Source organism: Stomoxys calcitrans, chromosome 1, assembly GCF_963082655.1.
Source record: "Stomoxys calcitrans chromosome 1, idStoCalc2.1, whole genome shotgun sequence".
NCBI lineage: Eukaryota > Metazoa > Arthropoda > Insecta > Diptera > Muscidae > Stomoxys > Stomoxys calcitrans.
The window spans coordinates 219,848,615-219,868,837 of NC_081552.1; the positions used below are offsets into that span (position 1 = coordinate 219,848,615).

Genomic DNA, 20,223 nt, shown 5'->3' on the forward strand with positions numbered 1-20,223 from the left:
ATTTGTTTCCCCATAGTTATTCAGTTTCTTTGCATCAGTGGACAGAAATTGGAAAAAATTGGAGTTGTGTTTTATAAATAAAAAGTATAATAACGAGAAAAGTTGGCATTTCTTCAAAAAAATAAAGTGGCCGCACGTGTTGGCAGTAGTACGTGTTTACGCATTTATTCCGCCGATAAATTTTTGTGCACACGGTTGAAATGTCACTCCTATCAATCCTATTCAAGAACAGAGACAGCTAATAACTATGATGTCAGTTTAAGTTCGCAAGCTGAATTGTTAAAAACCTTAGATACGACCAATGTACTCCACAAGTCTTGGACTGCAAAGTAAGACTCAAAGGCTGGTGACACACAGAAAGAAAAATGTTCATGATACTAATTATTTTGTCATAATATTTATGAAAAAAAAAAATTTAAACACATCCCAATGAAATTGTTCTTAACATTTATGAAACACTTTTTATAAATCTCAATTTAATGAAACATGTCATAATATTTATGAAAATCAAACATAGTTTAAGAAAAGTCATAACATTTATGAACAACTTTCTTAACATATATGAGTATTTTTCGTTACAATGAAGAAAAAAATCAATGACTGCTGTCCGATTCAAGTTTAAGCTCAATCATTAGGGCCCTCCTTTTTTATAGCCGAGTCCCAACGGAGGGCTGCAGTACGACACCTCTTTGGGGAGAAGTTTTAACATGGCAAAGTACCTCACAAACGTCGCCAGCATTAGAAGCATTTCGGATGTTATCGCCAGGATTTGAACCCAGGCGTTCAGCGTCATAGGCGTACATGCTAACCTTTGCCCTATGGTGGCCTTACAAGATGAGCCGAAATCTGCGGATGCGGTAGGAAGACCGGGAAAGTTTCAGAAATTTTGTCTTTAGAGAAAATTTCACTGAAATTTTGTCTTTAGAGAAAATTTCACTGAGATTTTGTCTTTAGAGAAAATTTCACTGAAATTTTGTCTTTAGAGAACATTTCACTGAAATTTTGTCTTTAGAGAAAATTTCACTGAAATTTTGTCTTTAGAGAAAATTTCACTGAAATTTTGTCTTTAGAGAAAATTTCACTGAAATTTTGTCTTTAGAGAAAATTTCACTGAAATTTTGTCTTTAGAGAAAATTTCACTGAAATTTTGTCTTTAGAGAAAATTTCACTGAAATTTTGTCTTTAGAGAAAATTTCACTAAAATTTTGTCTTTAGAGAAAATTTCATAGAAATTTTGTCTTTAGAGAAAATTTCATGGAAATTTTGTCTTTAGAGAAAATTTCACTGAAATTTTGTTTTTAGAGAAAATTTCACTGAAATTTTGTCTTTAGAGAAAATTTCACTGAAATTTTGTCTTTAGAGAAAATTTCACTGAAATTTTGTCTTTAGAGAAAATTTCACTGAAATTTTGTCTTTAGAGAAAATTTCATGGAAATTTTGTCTTTAGAGAAAATTTCATGGAAATTTTGTCTTTAGAGAAAATTTCACTGAAATTTTGTCTTTAGAGAAAATTTCACTGAAATTTTGTCTTTAGAGAAAAATTCACTGAAATTTTGTCTTTAGAGAAATTTCACTGAAATTTTGTCTTTAGAGAAATTTCACTGAAATTTTGTCTTTAGAGAAAATTTCACTGAAATTTTGACGTACAATTTTTGCTTTTTTTTAAAGTGCATTATGTTTTTTATTAATTCCTAACAAAAACAATATAAATACGTATACACAGGTGCATAGTAATTCTATATACAAAATATTTAAAATTATTGTCTTCGAAAGTCTCCTCGCTGGCCACCGGATTTCGATACCAATTGTATGTCTTTTATGACCATGTCATGGGTAATGGCTTTGCACATATCATAAACGGTTAGAGCTGCAATGGAAACCGCAGTCAAAGCTTCCATCTCAACGCCTGTTTGACCAGTACACCTAACTTTAGCTTCCAACAAAACCATATGAGCATCCAAATCCAGGGTAGCATTGACTTTTACCGATGATATGGTGATATTGTGACACAGTGGTATAAGATCCGAAGTCTTTTTGGCACCCAAGATACCTGCCAATTGGGCCACGCTCAAAACATCACCCTTCTTGAGATTATTCGAATGTATAAGGCGGGCAACTTCGGCACCAACATATATGTGGGCTTTGGCTTCTGCTGTGCGCGTTGATATGGGCTTTTGGGAAACATCTACCATAGATGCTTTACCTGTGGCATCTACATGGGTCAAATTATTGCAGTTGCTATCGGAACTATAGAAACGAGCTGCTGTAGCTGTGAAGGGTTTGTGTTTTAGATTTGAACTCAATAAGTGGATTATTGATGATGATGATGACGATGAAAAGGGATATGTGGGACTCGCTTGATAAGGGGGGGCATGAAGATGATTTCCATAGAATGTTGATGTCTGGGAAACTATAAAAAAAGAAAATATTATAGATTAACTCAAAACCATCTTCCAAGTACGCACCTTTTGAGCAGGGGCTATCCACCAATCAAGATCATTGGACGATTTTCCATTTGCGACAGATTCAACATGCCTATAACAATAACAATTATTTTTTCCTCATTAACAAATACAAAGTCTTCCAATGATGATGATTGCAAAAAGCAAAGATTATGGCAAGGGATTGAAATTAATGAACCTTTACATGAGAATGATAACGTGGTTAATTTTAACTCCGCTACTTGAAAGAACACAAAAACGAAATAAGTTCGGCCAGGCCGCATATTATACGTGTGCCGATTGTGGGACACAGCTACCAAATGTGGCCAAGCTTACAACCCCGACATAAGTGGGTTGCTATCTGGCCATAATCGCCTGGGTCTAGGGGATTTTAATGCGCATCACACTTCATGGCATTCTCCTCTAGGAAACGACCAGCGTAGCATAGCTTTGGCAGAGCAGATTGATAGCTCCACGTTTTGCACGGTGAATGAGGATGCCCCCACTAGGATTACGAGGAGGTGCAGCAGCTCGCCAGACATCTCCATTGCTTCCCCTGATCTCCTGAGTGACGTATCCAGGCAAGCCGTCATCTCTTTGGGGTCAGACCACCTGCATGCCATCACCGCACACATTTGGCGTGGCTTCAATCAGCCCAGGCCATGTGATAGGATGGTCCTCGTGGCACTGGACCTATCGAAGGCATTCGACACGGTCAGCCATGCCAAACTATTTGAGGACATCGCCAACACGTCCCTCCAGCCAGGCCTAAAACGCTGGGTCGCGAATTATCTGTGTGGTCGTCATTGTGGAATTTAGGAATAAGAAGTCGAAGCACCGTAAAGTGAAACAGGGAGTTTCCCAAGGTGAGGTTACATCTCCGGCACTGTTTAACCTCTACCTATCCTCCATTCCACCCCTTCCAGACGGCATAGAGATCGTATCATATGCGGACGATTGTACGATCATGGCATCAGGCCCCCCACCCATTGTTGAGATCTGCGATAGGTTGAACGTCTACCTCAACGAACTTGCCTCATATTTCGCTGCAAGAAATCTGAAGATATCTGCCACCAAATCTTCAGCCACATTGTTCACTACAAATACGCCTGAGGTGAGTCTCAGTGAGATACCGGGCGGCACTGGCCCTTGTACACATACTGAGTGCCTATGATGCTCGATATGATATAAAATAACCAATGGACACTCTATTTCCGCCGCAATCGGTCCTTTGGACCGAAACGAGCTTTCTCACCTACAGGGGCTTGACGAGGATCGCCACCATCACATGAAAATATGGCTACAACAACAGTAACAACCACGCCCAAAGCAATTGGCCAGTCTGTGGTAGGTTATGCATTCCCAGTGTGGTGTCGTCGGCTCTGTGACACGCAATGGAGTAGTATTCAGATCTGTCAGAATGCCGCCCATTGAACTGCGACGGGCTGTCTCCTCAGTTCTCACGTGGATCACCTCCATCAGGAGACAAAAATCCTAACCGTGAAAAGACCTAACTACTGCTGTGCCTTCTGCAATACCTTCTGAGTTTCGTAGGGACCATCCAAATCATCATCTTGTGAAAAGGTATCCACCGCTCTGAAGCCTTAAGGTAGATTTATGTGATCTAGAGCGTGAGGTTTAGAGCTACAAGAGAGAACATGTAGATCTAGTGGGTCTAGACAACATTCATGCAGACACGGTAGAAGATGCGATGAATAGCTCCCATTGTACCTGGAGAAATTGACCTTCCCCGGCAAACCAGAGTAGTTCTGGTTCTATTAGGATCCGGCAGATGCAGCCGCCCTCCGAACTGCGACGGGCTGTCTCCTCAGTTCTCATGTGGACCACCTCCATCAGGAGACAAAGATCCTACCAGTGCGAAGACACAACTACATGCTGTCTAAGCACTACATTTTGGGCTGTTATCATAGAGACCATCATCTAGTGGATGGATATCCACCGCCCTTAAGGTAGATCTACATGATGTAGAGTGTGAGGTTCAGCGCTAGTGGATGGATATCCACCGCCCTTAAGGTAGATCTACATGATCTAGAGCGTGAGGTTCAGCGCTACAAGAGAGAACCTCTAGATCTAGCGGTATATCAAACAGGTCTAGACAACATTCATGTAGACACGGTAGTAGATGCGGTAAACAGCTACCAAGTGAATGTAGTCCTTGGAGAACGACCGCCACCCATTGCACCCGAAGAAATCGACCTCCCCCGGCAAATCACAGTAGTTCTGGTTCAATTAGGATCCGGCAGATGCAGCCGCCTCAATTCCCACAGAGCTAGGATTGATGCCGACGTGCAAGATGTATGTCCCGAATGTAACCGGGGACCGCACGATACACGTCACATGTTTAATTGCCCAGCCAGACCCACTCGACTCAGACCCAGATCCCTGTGGACGCACCCCATCTTAGTCGCAGAGTTCCTGGGTCTTGACACTCGACAGAATCAAGCAGACGAAAGATAGAACACAATAAACTGCTACAACAACAACAGTGGCAATCTTAGGGTAGCTATTCTGACCAACGACAGCAAAGCGATAGAGACTCTGTACAAACTCATTGGCTAAAACAGTCAGATGACAAAGCTGAGTTGAACCTACAGCTTCTATAGTTGATTTAAAATCTTACTCCCAAATCATAGGCTATTAAATCTCATCCAACTATAAAAAATTTTCTGCAGCAAAAAGTTTCATTTGTCATATAAAGGCTCATTAACTTCCTCAACTTACCACTCCCTACTCGATTTATGATTAATGCTCACTTACCTGCATGTTGCTTCTTTTTCCTTTTAACTGCTGCCGATATCAGTGCCACTAAATCATCCTCCGATATGTTGTTCCTTAAAGCATCCTTAAGCGAAATTTCCTTATTGCCAAACAGACATACTTTCAAATTACCATCGGCCGTAAGACGCAAACGATTACAGGTGCCACAAAAGTGCTCAGTCATGGAGGTTATAAACCCGACTTGTCCCTGAAAGCCTGGAACTTTGTAGGCCTTAGAAGTATCATTAGGACCATTGGGTAAGGCTTCAAATTCCGGCCATTTCTGGCGTATCAGTTTTAATGTCTCACCAAACGACAGCAATTTATCCGTTTGCCATTTGTTGCCCATAAATGGCATGTATTCGATGAAGCGCACATCTACATTGCGATCACGGGTGAATTCGACGAAATCACAGATTTCGTCTTCGTTGAAGTTCTTCATGAGAACACAATTGATCTTAGGCTTATAACCCAGTTGGACGGCCAAATCAATGCCAGCTATGACACGCTCCCAGCCTTTGCGTCGCGTAATCTCTTCGAAACGCTTTGGCTTTAGAGTGTCCAAACTAATGTTGATAGCATCCAGGCCCGCTCTCTGCATTGGCACCAACAAACGAGTCAGCACCAAGGCATTTGTGGTAATGCCAACATTTTCTAAATTTGGTATTTCCTTGAGTTTGGCTAGAGGGGAATACAAAATATTTGTACGATTAGATAAGAAATGTTAGGTAATATTGACTTGTGTTTACTTCACCTATGATATCGACTATATCGCGACGTACAGTCGGTTCACCTCCAGTCAATCGTATTTTTCGCACTCCCTGTTCAACAAAAATGCGGGCAAGATAGAATATTTCCTCTGTGGTCAGCAGATTTGATTTGGGCTGTAAAGTAACGCCTTCAGCTGGCATACAATATTTACCTGGAAGGGTTTTGTCAAAAATAAATAAAAGAAAAATAATTTTACATAAAATAATAAAATTTTATTTAAAATTAGATTTTTATAAAAGATTTTTCAAACAACTGATTTTTTTAGAAGTCTTTATTAAATTAATTTTTTAGGAAACTTTGTTGTTATTTTATTTTAATAGAAAAGCAGCTGGACCGAACTGTTTCGTATAGACTCAAAAACGGCTGAACCGATTTTCATGAAATTTTCACAGATGGTAGTTCGGGCCCAAGGTGAAAATAGGATACTAAATTTTTCGAAATCCGAAGGGGGAGCAGACCTCCCCCATACCCGAATTTTCAAAAACGCCAGATCTCGGAGATGCATGGACCGATTTAAACGAAAGTTTGTATGCCACCTTATGGTATACAATTTTTTGGTCACAAAAGCCTAGGGGGACGCCCCATCTCAAAACCCACCCGGACAGACATGTTTACCGATTGGGACAATATGGGTATCAAATGAAAGGTATTTAGGAGTAGAGTACGAATTTGGTACACAAATTTTGCACAAAGTGTTCGGAGGGTCCCCACCCCCAGAAAACCTCCCAACAGGACTCTTTCATCGGTTTGGGCAATATGGGTATAAAATGAAAGGTATTTGAAAGTAGAGTACCAATTTAATATAAAAAATTTATTCCTTGGAGTTTGAGGGGTGTATCGGTGTATATGGCAGCTATATCTAAATATAGTCCAACCTCAACCATATTAAGCTCGGATATAGGGAGGCTCAAAACAACTCACTGTTTAAAATTTCAGCGAAATCGGTTAAAAAGAAAAGCTTTTATGGACTTCAGACCCTTTATCGGCAGATCGGTCTATATGGCAGCTATATCTAAATATAGTCCGATCTGAACCATATTTGGATCCTATATTGGGAGGCCTAAAACTACTCACCGTTTCAAATTTCAGCGAAATCGGGTAATAAATAAAGCTTTTATGGGCTTCAGACCCTTAATCGGCAGATCGGTCTATATGGCAGCTATATCTAAATATAGTCCGATCTGAACCATATTTGAGACAGATGTCGGATGAGGCCTAAAATTAGTCACTGTTTCAAATTTCAGCGAAATCTGATAAAAAATAAAGCATTTATGGCCATTATGAGCTTCAGACCCTTTATCGGCAGATCGGTCTATATAACAGCTATATCCAAATATGGTCCGATTTAGCCCGTTCGAGAACTTAACTAGCGTACATCAAAAAGACGTATCTGTGCCGAATTTCAGCTCAATATCTCAATTTTTGAAAGCTGTAGAGTGATTACAACGGACGGACGGACAGACACACGGACATCGTCAAATCGTCTTAGAATTTTAGGACGATCCGAAATATATTTACTTTGTAGGGTCGAAAATTGATATTTCGATGTGTTGTAAAAGAATGACTAAATAAATACAACCCCTAGATAGTAGATAACGAATTCGATATCCAACTTTGAGGCCAAGTGTTTGGCGCCAGCTCCAAAGCCCGCTAAATGAAATACAAACCAATAATGACAATATTGGGGGCTCAAATTAAAGGTATTTGAGACTAGAGAACGAATCTGATATATGACGGTCCACCATATCCCCAAACATACTTATTTACCGACCACAGCAATATGTGTCTCAAATGAAAGATATAAGGGAGTAGAGCACCTATATGATATCTACATTGGGGCGAAATATCTGAAATGCCGTACCAGTAACCCAAAACAGGACTATTTTTCCTGACCGTGCCAGTATTGGGCTCAGATAAAAAAAAAAAGTGAGAGAAGTCGCAGCGGAGCGGGCCCTGTCCAATTACTTATTTAAAAATGTATTTAACTGTTTACTATCCTTTCATTAGAATCCCATGTTGTCCCGTTTGGCATACATTTCCATTTGGGGCATAATTTTGGTGTGGGCGCCCCCCGGGAATTGACCCTAACTTTTATATAAGTTTTGTATTCTACTCTCAAATATCTTTCGTTTGAGTCCAAATTGTCAAGTTCGTTCCACATGCCCATTTGGGGTAGGGCGACCCGACTGGGAATAGACCTCCAAATTTTTTATATAAGTTTCGTCTTTTACTCTCATGTACCTTCCGTTTGAATCCCATATTGCCCCGATCGACTTTCATGTCCGTTTGGACTGGTTTTTATGGGGGGCGGCCTTCCTCGGACTGGACCCAACATTTTTATTCAAGTTTCTTATTCTACTTCCATTTACCTTCCTTTACTATCCATGTCGTTTTTGGGCGGTTTTTGAGGGTGGGGCGAGACTTGAAGTCAAATTTTTATATCAAGTTCGTATTCTACCTTTAATTACCTATAATTTGGGTTTTGGGGAAAGGTATCCCCCACGGACATTTGAACCCAAAGTTTTATGTGTTTTGCGTTGCCTTAATGAGGCATAAAAAACTCCGAGATCTGGCGTTTTTGAAAATTGAGGTAAAAGGAAGGTCTGCCCTCCTCGTGGATATCATAAAATGGCCACGGCCACGGTAAATTGTGATGGCTCCTAGCCTTGTCACTCTCAGGATGCATAATAAATTAACAGTTGAACAACCTGGTGCATCTCTTCAGTCACAGTTACGTCGCCAAATATGAGTGGGTTCGAGAGTGACTTAACAGCAGACCACAGCTTGCCTAAACCGGTGCCTTAGTTACGTTGCTCCAAGTGTTCCAGCCACAAATTCCGTTTATGTTCGTTGACTACCCTGTTTTTTTCCAGATTCAACTCACTGATTTTGAGGTTAGTGGGGTCCATACAATGAATCCTATCATGCTTGTCTGCGAGTACTACTGCCTGCGCCGGGAAATTGGGTCGCACTAAGGGTATTCGACCGGCTGGTATAAAGCGAACGGCTGCTGCGTTAATGGTCTCTCGGAATTTCCTCTCGCTAGCACATCCGAGGGGGTGGCAGTTTACTGAAGCGGCGATTGGTATACTCTCTGAAGCCAGCCCAATCGGCCTCTTCTGATTGATAAACTTTCAGAGGTTATGAAGTCGGCTACGCTTGTGACCCAATGCTGGCTATATTCGCACGGCAGCTTGCAATATATCCAGTATGACTGTACTCCCGTAGTGAAGTGATGCCAGAGCAAGATCGGAATGTACCCACACCATGCACCGGTTACACCTTACCGACACCGACCGATGATGGAGGCGGTTCTGGCAAACCGAACAGAACCAGTGTCCGGGGTTCTTTCAATCCCGGCACCGAAGCGTGCGGAGAAGGAACTACGGGATGTGCCTCTCCCATGACGAAAAAAGACGAACACGTACACTGAGGCGGCAGTCCGTGCCGATGAAGGGTTCCATCGGGTAAATCCAGTGCGTACAACCGGCTGCCATGGGATTGAATGTACTTCACCCAAGACAAGACAAAAGGGCAAATAATGTACACCGAGGCAGCAGCTAACGGCGGAGGTATGGTCGAAAACTTGGTTGGGAATATTAATCCGCCCCATTACACTATGGACGTACACCGGCTGGATGTGAGCTCTAAATCCGAAAAGCTTCCCCGAACAGATCTATGTCACTGTTGAATGTACTTCACCCAAGACAAGACAAAAGGACAAATAATGTACCCCGAGGCAGCAGCCAACGGCGGAGGCATTACGGCTGTAATGCTATCGTAGGCCATATTGACCTCCTTCCTGTTTCCTCTCTACAACAGCTTCGAATTTTTACCCTAAGAATACCCCATAGTGTTTTCGCCAATCTATCGACCGTTTCTCTGTTCTTCAGTGCTACATGCGCGTTCGTTGGCCTCGCCCTTAACGGGGACATTCCCCCTTGCTCCGCTATGGCCTGTTACTCAAACGCTGCTGATCGTGCACTCCAATACTGTTCGTGACTTTACGTGGCATTATCTATCTCAACCCATTATTCAACAAATTAAATGTTTTTTGACAACATTTTTTAGACCTATGGTAAAAAAAAAATTTCAGCTGCTGATTAAATTTTATAATTGACTAAATACCCACATATGACATGTTCCTGAAAGCAATTACATCCTAAGCCGGTTTAGTGATGCCCTCATCCGAAATAGAATATATACATCAATTTGCAATTATTAGGTTTTGTTTATACTTAAATATTTTCGTCTAACAAGAAATAAAACAAAGACATCAAGGCGTATTTAATAAGGTGGACGCATCGGCGAATTGCTACAACAAAGCATCTTTTTTGGGAACTTGATATGTTTAAACAGGGCGAAGAAAATTCGTTTCGTGCTGACATTGAAAACTTTGGGCAAATTTGTTTCGACTAATCAGATCAAGAAGAAAGAAGTTTATTAATTTTTGGGTATCAAGCAAAAAAAACACATATTTTAAAATTTTCAAAATTCCAATTAGCTACAGAGGTTTTACCCACAAAACTGGTCCGATCTGTATGGTGTTCATTGCTGTCACGAGAAGCTTAGCTGCGAGCTACTGTGCGCGTCCAAAGGTTGCGTATAGTGGAATGCGCCATACGGAGTGGCTGCAACGGCAGTCGCGGTCAATCAGCGATATCGAGCGGAGAGTCTCAGTGAGAGGCCGGGCGGCACCGACTCTTGCACAAGCACTGAGTGCTTATGATGCTCGATATGACAAGGCGAGTTATTGGCGCCTTTTAATAAGAAATGGCCTCCCTGTTCCGGCGGCGATCGGTCCTTTGGACCTACTCCACATGAAAATGTGGCTACTACAACAACATCAACCCACAAAACCACTAAGATGACAGGTTCAAATAGTTTCATAAGGTTATTTTAGCCGTAGAAAGCTACCAAGTGAATGCTAACAAATGATTCAAAAGTAAGATTGTGTACCCCTTTTTGGCTCTGGGGTATCTGTCGCATTTGCAGGACATTGGAAAAGGACTGTTAAAGTTTGTTATCATGGTGTGTGGCCGTTCAGTGTTCATATAGTATGCTGCCAAAATACTAGGTAACTTGGTATGTTCAGGGGTCCTCTTCTAGATGGGATGGAGCTGCCATTCTCTCTACTGAATGTCCTGAAAAGCCTTTGCAATGTCAGGATTTTTACCTTTCGCAAGTCACATGGCGGACTTAAGTTTGATTTGTGGGGATGAGATGTCATATAGGGTTGAGCACCTATTGTGAGACTGCCTGAAATTGCGACACCCTCTCGCAGGATTATGGCTACACAAAAATCTATTTCCTGTCTAAATCATTTTCATGCAACAGTCCTTTCGCCATTATTGACTACTATAGCTTTAAATTGCATATTGGAGGAAGCTTCTCACAGACTGCCTGGCCGTTTTGTCATGCATGTTGGTTCGTAATCTTCTTCAATTTAATGTCTGGTATTGTACTGACGTAAATTTTATCAGTGTTCTTCTACACTTTTTACCCGAGTGAAACTGATAGTGAATGAGGTTGCCAGACGCGTGTCATTATATGCCATAAGTTTAAAAACCATAACAGCAGCAAACACAATTTTTAAAATATTTATATTTTTGTACGGCGAATTCAAAAATGAGTTGACATATCAAATTCTTTCAGCTGAGTTAATGCGGCCACCGGATAAATACGCCTTGAAAGACATATTATGAGATCTCAGATCGATTTATATGGCAGCTATATCAAGTTATGGACCGATTTGAACCTTATTTGACATAGTTGTTGAAAGTCATAATAAAATACATCATGCTGAATTTCAGCCAAATCGGTTAGGAATTGCGCCCTCTAGAAGCTCAAGATGTTAAGTCCCTAGATCGGTTTATATAACAGCTATGTCAGGTTATGGTCCGATTTGAACCATACTTGGCACAGTTGTTGGATATCATAACAAAATACTTCGTGCAAAATTTCATTCAAATCGGATAAGAATTACGCCCTCTAGTGGCTCAAGAAGTCAAGATTCAAGATCGGTTTATATAGCAGCTATATCAGGTTATTGACTGATTTGAACCTAACTTAGCACAGTTGTTGGAGGTTGTTGAAAGCGAAACACGTCGTGTAAAAATTTCATTCCAATCGGATAAGAATTGCGCCCTCTAGAGGCTCAAGAAGTCAAGACCCAAGATCGGTTTATATGGCAGCTATATCAGTTAATGGACCGATTTGAACCATACTTGGCACAGTTGTTGAATATCATAACAAAACACAAATCGGATAAGTATTGCGCCCTCTAGAGGCTCAAGAAGTCAAGACCTAAGATCAGCTTATATGGCAGCTATATCAAAACATGGACCGATATGGCCCATTAACAATTCCAACCGACCTATACTAATAAGAAGTATTTGTGCAAAATTTCAAGCGGTTAGCGTTACTCCTTCGAAAGTTAGCGTGCTTTCAACAAACAAACGGACGGACAAACGGACGAACATGGCTGGATCGACTTAAAATGTCACGACGATCAAGAATATATATACTTTATGGGGTCTCAGACGAATATTTCGAGTAGTTACAAACATAATGACGAAATTAGTATACCACCATCCTATGGTGGAGGGTAAAAAACTAAAAAAAACAACAAGTTTTACGTTAGGTTAGGCCTAATGACAGTCTGAAATCAGACCACTTTTCCGTTTTAGTCCTTTGTGATACAACAGGAACAAGAGAAGGAGGATGGCTTCTAGTTTCTATCATAGATTGGCTTGTCATGAAGGTCACCATGACTGAAACTTCATGTAGCAAACAAAAAATTTAGACATACATAACAAAAATTTTGCCCATGAACATTCCATTAAAGAACAGCGGCTACATGACAACAAACGTTAAAAGTTTCAATGTCATCCTCAGTTGTTATTTATTTTTAAATTGAAATTACCTAGTCATTATCTGCTGTTGACTTTTTCCAATTGAGTATATCATAAAACAAAAACAAATTTTTTTCTACCTACCCCAATCAGCTTTAACTGATTCAAAAGAAAAATTAATAGAACTGTTAATAGCCTCACGCGTATGGTTTTTGTGCCCTAACACATGTTACAATTAAGAGGTAGCGTAATTAGCACAAAAACAAAAGTCTAACCCAACGGGACTACCTTGATTGGCAAATGAAATAACTTCAAATGTCAAAGTGGTTGCAGAAATAAACTTTGTTTCAAAACTTATCTTCTTCAAATGTGTTTTATATTTGCATTTTAATCATTATAAGGCTGTTTACTCAAATTGGATAAGAATTGCGCTCTCTAGAGGATTAAGAAGTGTAATTGGGAGTTCGGTTTATATGGGACCGATATGGGCCATTTACAATCCCAACCGAACTACACTAACAAACGCCTAGTTTCACTCCTTCGAAGAGAACGAGCCTTCCACAGACAGACAGACGGACGGGCGGACATGGCAAGATCGACATAAAATGCAGTGCCGATCATGACTATATACTTTATGTGGTTTTAGATCAATATTTCGAAGCGTTAAAAACGGAGGCTATACAAATAGAAGAAGTTGTTAGGGGCCCAGATAACAATAGTATTCGACTTTGTCCGACATGTCTGCACATAGTCGGACGAAACATACGATAATTCCCACCAAATACGGAAAGGATTCTGTTCGACAAGTCTAGGTTAGGTTGAAAAGAGGGTGCAGATATTAATCCTCCCCATGCCACTATGGACATACACCTAAACCTTACAAAATCCTTAATTGTTTTCAATAACACTACTCTAAATTGGTTCATGTCTGGTATTGTGTATCCACCTAAGTGCCGGTATCTGTTAAACTATAAATGCTCCAACGTCTCATCATCTTCCCCGCATGCCCTAAATATGCTATCACTTGCCGCACCGATTTTACATAAGTGAGCTCGTAATCCTATGTGTCCCGTTATGATACCAATAGCTATACTGACCTCCTTTTTGCTTCCTTTCAGTAATAGCCTCGTCTTCTCACGATCTGGATTCCCCCCATAGGATTTTCGCCATCCTACCGAATGTTTCGCTGTTTCAGACGGTTCCATGCGCATTCGTCGCCCACTCCCTTAACTCGGACTGCGTCGACCCGAAAGGTTTCGGGTTAACCAAGTTTACTGATGGCAGCCCTCTGGCCTTCACTGCAAAATCGTCTGCCCTTTCATTCCACCTTACTCCGTTATGGCCCGGCACCCAAACGATGCGTATTTTGCCATCCTCAGAGAATACGTTAATCTCCTTCTTACACTGCAAGACTGTTCGTGACCTTACCGTCCTGGTTGTTTTTGCCCTAATGGCAATTTTACTGTTTACTGTTAGCACCACACCACTTTACGCATTCCGTGATCGCCCGGATCTCCGCCTGCAGGACCGTATTATGGTCAGGCAGTCTAAAACAGATCCCTGGGTTCTCAATGTAAACCCCCAGGCCCATTCTGTCCTCTAGTTTTGATCCATCCGTGTAACATGATCTTCCAGATGGCAACACTAGGGTTCCGTCAATTAAAGACTGTGCCGATGGCAGCAGTGCCTCGCATTCGACCTCAAGGTTTATCTGAGGTATCCGATCGGAAAACTCTTCCCTTCCTTCCAGGTTTCCTATCGTCGCCTCGATTATACTGCGATGGTATGAGCTGCTCCCATCCTCAATCCATTCTCCAACTTAAACTGTATGTCACACCTAATCTGTATGTCAATGGGTCGGATATCTAGAATAGTCTCTAGCACCTTAGTGGGCCTGATCCTCATCGCTCCGCCTATGCTAAGACAACATGTGCTCTTATGTTGCACTCTTTCCTCCATAGCAGTCCACCAAACTACTGAGGCGTAGGTAATATTGGTCTAATCACGCTCCTGTAGAGCCAGTGGACTATCCTCGAACTCAGGCCCCATTTGGAGCCAATGGCCCGTCTACATAATGCCCAACATCTTTGAGCCTTCTCAGTACGCTCCTGAATGTGACACTTCCAATTCAGTTTCCTGTCCAAGATCACACCTAAGTATTTGACCTTGTCAGATATCGAAATCGTGTTATTGAGGAAACGTGGTGTGTTAAATTGGCGCACCTTCGTCTTCCTCGTGAACAGGCATATTTCAGTCTTCTCTGGGTTAACATTGAGACTTCTGGGTCAAGCCCAGTCATATGCCATATGCAAGACCCTTTCGGCCCTTCTGCATAGCTCTTTCGGATCCTTACCCCTTAGAAGTATTATAACATCGAAGAAGACGGGTTCAAATCCCTCCACAATCAGCATCCGCAATAGGTCATTTATGGTGATCACCCATAGGAGTGGCGATAAAATACTCCCCTGTGCCACTTTCTCCCTTATATTTATGTTATGGGTCACACAATTTATCCACCTGTTCCTTAGCATATGGTTTATCCATACAAGTCTAAGGAAATTTATTTTTTCTATTCCGACATTTAAGAACGAAATCGTAACGATTTCTTTACGGCATGTCGGAGGGATGTTTTGTTTGTTTCCTTTTTATTTTTTGCATAGCAACATTTCGTTATCACGTGTGTGGAATGCACACAGGCGGTGCAGTGGGGTTTTTTTGGAATTGTATGTGGTTCTGTTAACTGAAGCCTTCTGAACGCAAGAAATCGGCTTTTTTGCTTATGTGTAGAATATCGGATCAAATAAAACATCGTTTTAAGATTTTCGAAAAAAAATTCCGTTCATAGCAGCTGGAAATATCAATCTGCGACTGACGTTTATAGGTATGCATATTCGTGATCGCCTTGACATTTTACGTTGATGCAGACATTTTTGTTCGTCCGTCTGTCAAAGCATCCAAATTCTCAAAATCCTAGAGTCACTCTGGGTCAACTTGTAACTTTTTCACCAAAAACGTGTTTTACGCAAAAGTTTCTTCAGTTATACAACTACCTATATTGCCAACTTTATTAAATTTCAATAAAATATCCGAAATTGCTATTAAAAAATATTTGTTTCGCTATTATTAATTTAGTTGATAAAATGTAATTTTTGTTTCCTTTTGAATGCAGTTATTTTTAATCGTTTTTTTAAAAACACTTTTTTTATAATTTTTTTCAATACTTGGCAACTCTGTTCACAAAAATACTTACAGCGCAAATTACAGCGTTCCGTCAATGAAATTCGTAAATATGTATGATAACGGCCAAATGTATCTGTTAGGGTAGCTGTTGACGTCCGATTATCCGGCATAGCCTAGAGTAGTACATTCGATATGTCATTATTATCCAAAATATGGAAATTTTTGAAATAAACGTTTGCCAAAAACAAAAATACCTTTGCGTGTTGTAGTTTTTGCACTTCATTAGTGGCTGTTGCCGTCTCCAATGTGACAGCTGGTTGAGCACTTGTTGTTGATTTGGTTTTTGTAATGGAAAACGAGGGAAATTTGTTGCCGCCGCCGGTTAGAGTTGTGGCAATTGCTCGTTGAAGCAGCGAAGACATGTTGTGAGTTTCAAGAAAACAACACCTGACTGACTGGCCACGAAAGGAACACAATAGAAATTAATTTTATAAATTCACAATTCACTTGACAAAAACAAATTTAACTTCTTTCAATCTCCCCGCATGTGAATATCATCTATTCATCCACTCAGGTATATCGAAATTAAGCAAAAACAAAAATCAATTATCTCGAATTTCCTGAACCGAAACCGCTCGTAAGAAACAATGTTTTTGACTTCATCTATTAATCGGCGACGTACATGCCGAAATTTTTGTGTTTTTGTTTTGATGATAAGGCGTTGTTGTTGTTATTTGTCTGCCAGTGTGTCATCCGCTTATATTTCGCTTTGACTGTTATTCGTGAGAGCTAAATTTCATACTGAATTAAAATTTGCGGAGCACAATGCGTTCTACCTCGCACACACACACACACACTCTCCCCATGACATATGGATAGTTGGATGAATGAATGTTGGGGTTCTCTCATAAGCGATAAATGTAAATACACAATGGTAAATATTGAAAATAACGTAAGTCATTAAATAAATAATTAGTATTATCTGATAAAGTATCGCAATAATGGAATTTTGCTACACTCAGAAAAATAATATATAAAAAAAATTTACCGCCAATAACGGTTAAATTAAATAGAAAAGTTACATTCACAGGTTATGGCTGGTACTTTGTTCCCCTATATGGAGAAATGTCCTTCAGAATGTAATCCATATTTAATAAAAGTAGTCACGAAAAATTTTGCGAAAGAGAATATAGTATCCGCTTTTAGGTTGAATAGGTTACTCACCATTGAGGTAAGTTTACTGTAGCCCATTGTAAAACCTCAGTGGGAGGACAATCAAGCCTAGAAACAATTAAGAGAAATAACAAGTAAAGGCGTGCTAAGTGCGGCCGGGCCGAATCTTATACACCCTCCACCATGGATCGAATTTGTCAAGTTCTTTGCCTGGTAGCTCTTTATAGGTAAACATAGGATAATGTTGTTGTTGTAACCACATTTTCAAGTGGAGGTGGCGATCCCCGTCAAACTGCTGTAGGTGAGCAAGCTCGTTCCGGTCCAAAGGACCGATCGCCGCAGGAACAGAGTGGCCATGGGTTATTTAAAGGCGCCAATAACCCGCCTTGTCATATCGACCATCGTAGGCACTCAGTATTTGTGAAAGAGTCGGTGCCACCCGACCTCTCACTGAGACCCTCCGCTCGATACCGCTCATTGTCCGCGACTGCCGTTACAGCTACTCAGCAATCCAGCTTGTGTGGTGCTCACAGCTATACCGTGCCGGAAAACAAAGGATAATAGATCGGAATTGCTATGCTATTGTCATAGTGCCACGAGGACCCTCCTATCAAATGACCTGGGCTGATTGAAGCCACGGCAAATGTGTGCGGTGATGGCATGCAAAGCTGTTGCTGTGCTGTGCAGTCTTCGAAATCCATGCTATATGGTGTTGTGGTGTGGTGGACAGCTCAAGCAGTTTTCGGGAAATTATATGGCCACAGAAAACCAATCCCCAAAATTTTTATGTCAATTTCGAACTCTATTCAAAAATGAAGACCATTTTGGGCAAATTAAATTTTCATTGCATTTTGATATTCTAGAAAATTTCGACAACAAATTAATTACATAGAAAATTTTGTCTATATGATTTTAACGGAAATTTCAGGAACATTTGTCGAATTTTGCTGTTTGATGTTATTAAAAAAAATTATGTAAATAAACTTTAAAGTTTGATTTTTACAGAAACTTTTTTTGCATAAAAAAAATTGATTTATTTTCGAAAAACACATTTTGTTGGATAATTTGTTCAAAAAGTTATTTCCAAAAAAAAATTCTATAGATTTGATTATTTAGAAAATTTCAGTATATTTCGATTTTCATCACAAAACTGCCGAAATTTTACTTTTAAATAAATATGAGGACAAATTTTTTTTGCAGTGTAACATTGCTGTGCTTCGCTTCAAGCAAACTAAAAATTCTATAACTCAGTTCTACTGATTTATTGCTCACGTTAATTAAAACTTATTTTCGGACTGTTTAAAAACAAAAACACAAAGCGATAGCTTATAAGTAAGAAATAACGTACAAAATTTAAAAACACGTTTAGGGTATTCCTTTATCATATATGCAAAACATACATTGGATGTTGCTGTTGATCAAGATTTGCCAATAGTATTTTTTTTAAAAATCTAAGGGAAAAATAAAAATGATACAAGCAAATAAAACTGATTCGCCAATGAAGACATTGATGGCTTCAATACCAACACACCCTTCTGTAGAGCTAAAGATGACAATCTGGTAACAGCAGGAGCCGATGGGTTACCAACTTTGAAAACCGGAGGTGTAGGTATGAGTTTTTTAAAACAAACTGGTGTAGATACAAGATAGAAGATAAAGAAATACGCGTGAACTACATTTCATGGCCTCGTGTACTTTAAATCAGCTAATTGCAATGAATCTATTTGAGTGTACCATCCTAAGATTCTTGATACATTTCGAAATGCGAGAGAAGAGTCACCCCTGGAAACCCAGAACTAGATGTAACCTCAATATGCCGAGAATGATTATTCGTATTATCACCATATTTTTTTCTAGTTCTAAAATGAATTATTATAATGTTTATCTCTTTCTGATTTATAATCGTTTATATTTTACTCTACATACTATGATCATTATCTCAAGTCTTAATTGTACATAGCTTTCGTTTCTTCCACCCGAGTACATTGTAGATGCTTCTATACTTTTATATACCCTCCACCATAGGAAGGGGGTATACTAATTTCGACATTCTGTTTGTAACACCTCGAAATATGCGTCTAAGACCCCATAAAGTATATATATATTCTTGTTCGTCATGTAATTTTAAGTCGATTTAACCATGTCTGTCCGTCCGTCCGTCTGTCCGTCCGTCCAACTGTCTGTCGAAAGCACCCTAACTTTCGAAGGAGTAAAGCTAGCCGCTTGAAATTTTGCACAAATACTTTTTATAAGTGTAGGTCGGTTGGTATTGTAAATGGGCCAAATCGGTCAATGTTTTGATATAGCTGCCATATAAACCGATCTTGGGTCTTGACTTCTTGAGCCTCTAGAGGGCGCAATTCTTATCCGATTTTATTGAAATTTTGCACGTAGTATTTTGGTAGCACTTACAATAACTACGCTAAGTCTGGTTTAAATCGGTCCATGTTTTGATAAACCGATCCTGGGTCTTGACTTCTTGAGCCTCTAGAGGGCGCAATTCTTGTCCGATTTAACTGAAATTTTGCACGTAGTGTTTTGGTAGCACTTCCAACAACTACGCTAAGTATGGTTTACATCGGTCCATGTTTTGATATAGCTGCCATATAAACCTATCCTGGGTCTTGACTTCTTGAGCCTCTAGAGGGCGCAATTCTCTTCCGATTTAACTGAAATTTTGAAAGAAGTGTTTTAGTATAACTTTCAACAATTGTACTAAGTATGATTCAAATCGGTTCATAATCTAGTATAGCTGTCATATAAACCGATCTTGGATCTTGACTTCTTGAGCCTCTAGAGCTCGCAATTCTCATCCGATTTGGCTGAAATTTTGAAAGAAGTGTTTTAGTATAACTTTCAACAATTGTACTAAGTATGATTCAAATCGGTTCATAATCTAGTATAGCTGTCATATAAACCGATCTTGGATCTTGAATTCTTGAGCCTCTAGAGCTCGCAATTCTCATCCGATTTGGCTGAAATTTTGCATGAGGTGTTTTACTATGACTTCCAATAACTGTGATAAG

The 20,223-nt window shown here is 40.0% G+C and overlaps 1 protein-coding gene across 3 annotated transcripts; it reads right to left on the reverse strand.

Moving 5' to 3' along the window:
- Positions 1-1,655: 1,655 nt before the first annotated feature.
- Positions 1,656-17,290, reverse strand: LOC106087346 (molybdenum cofactor biosynthesis protein 1). Of its 3 annotated transcripts, XM_059360238.1 has the most exons (7): positions 17,249-17,290; positions 16,279-16,479; positions 16,095-16,197; positions 5,974-6,141; positions 5,220-5,900; positions 2,466-2,535; positions 2,323-2,410 (listed from the first exon to the last, which is right to left on the reverse strand). In XM_059360238.1, the coding sequence occupies exons 1-6, from the start codon at positions 17,273-17,275 to the stop codon at positions 2,480-2,482; spliced, it is 1,236 nt and encodes a 411-aa protein (XP_059216221.1). In that variant the 5' UTR covers positions 17,276-17,290; the 3' UTR covers positions 2,323-2,410; positions 2,466-2,479. The 3 variants fall into 3 exon arrangements, with proteins under 3 accessions (XP_013107814.2, XP_013107815.2, XP_059216221.1); XM_013252360.2 differs by lacking the exon at positions 2,466-2,535 and having other exon boundaries at positions 1,656-2,410; XM_013252361.2 differs by lacking the exons at positions 2,466-2,535; positions 17,249-17,290 and having other exon boundaries at positions 1,656-2,410; positions 16,279-16,834.
- Positions 17,291-20,223: the final 2,933 nt, after the last annotated feature.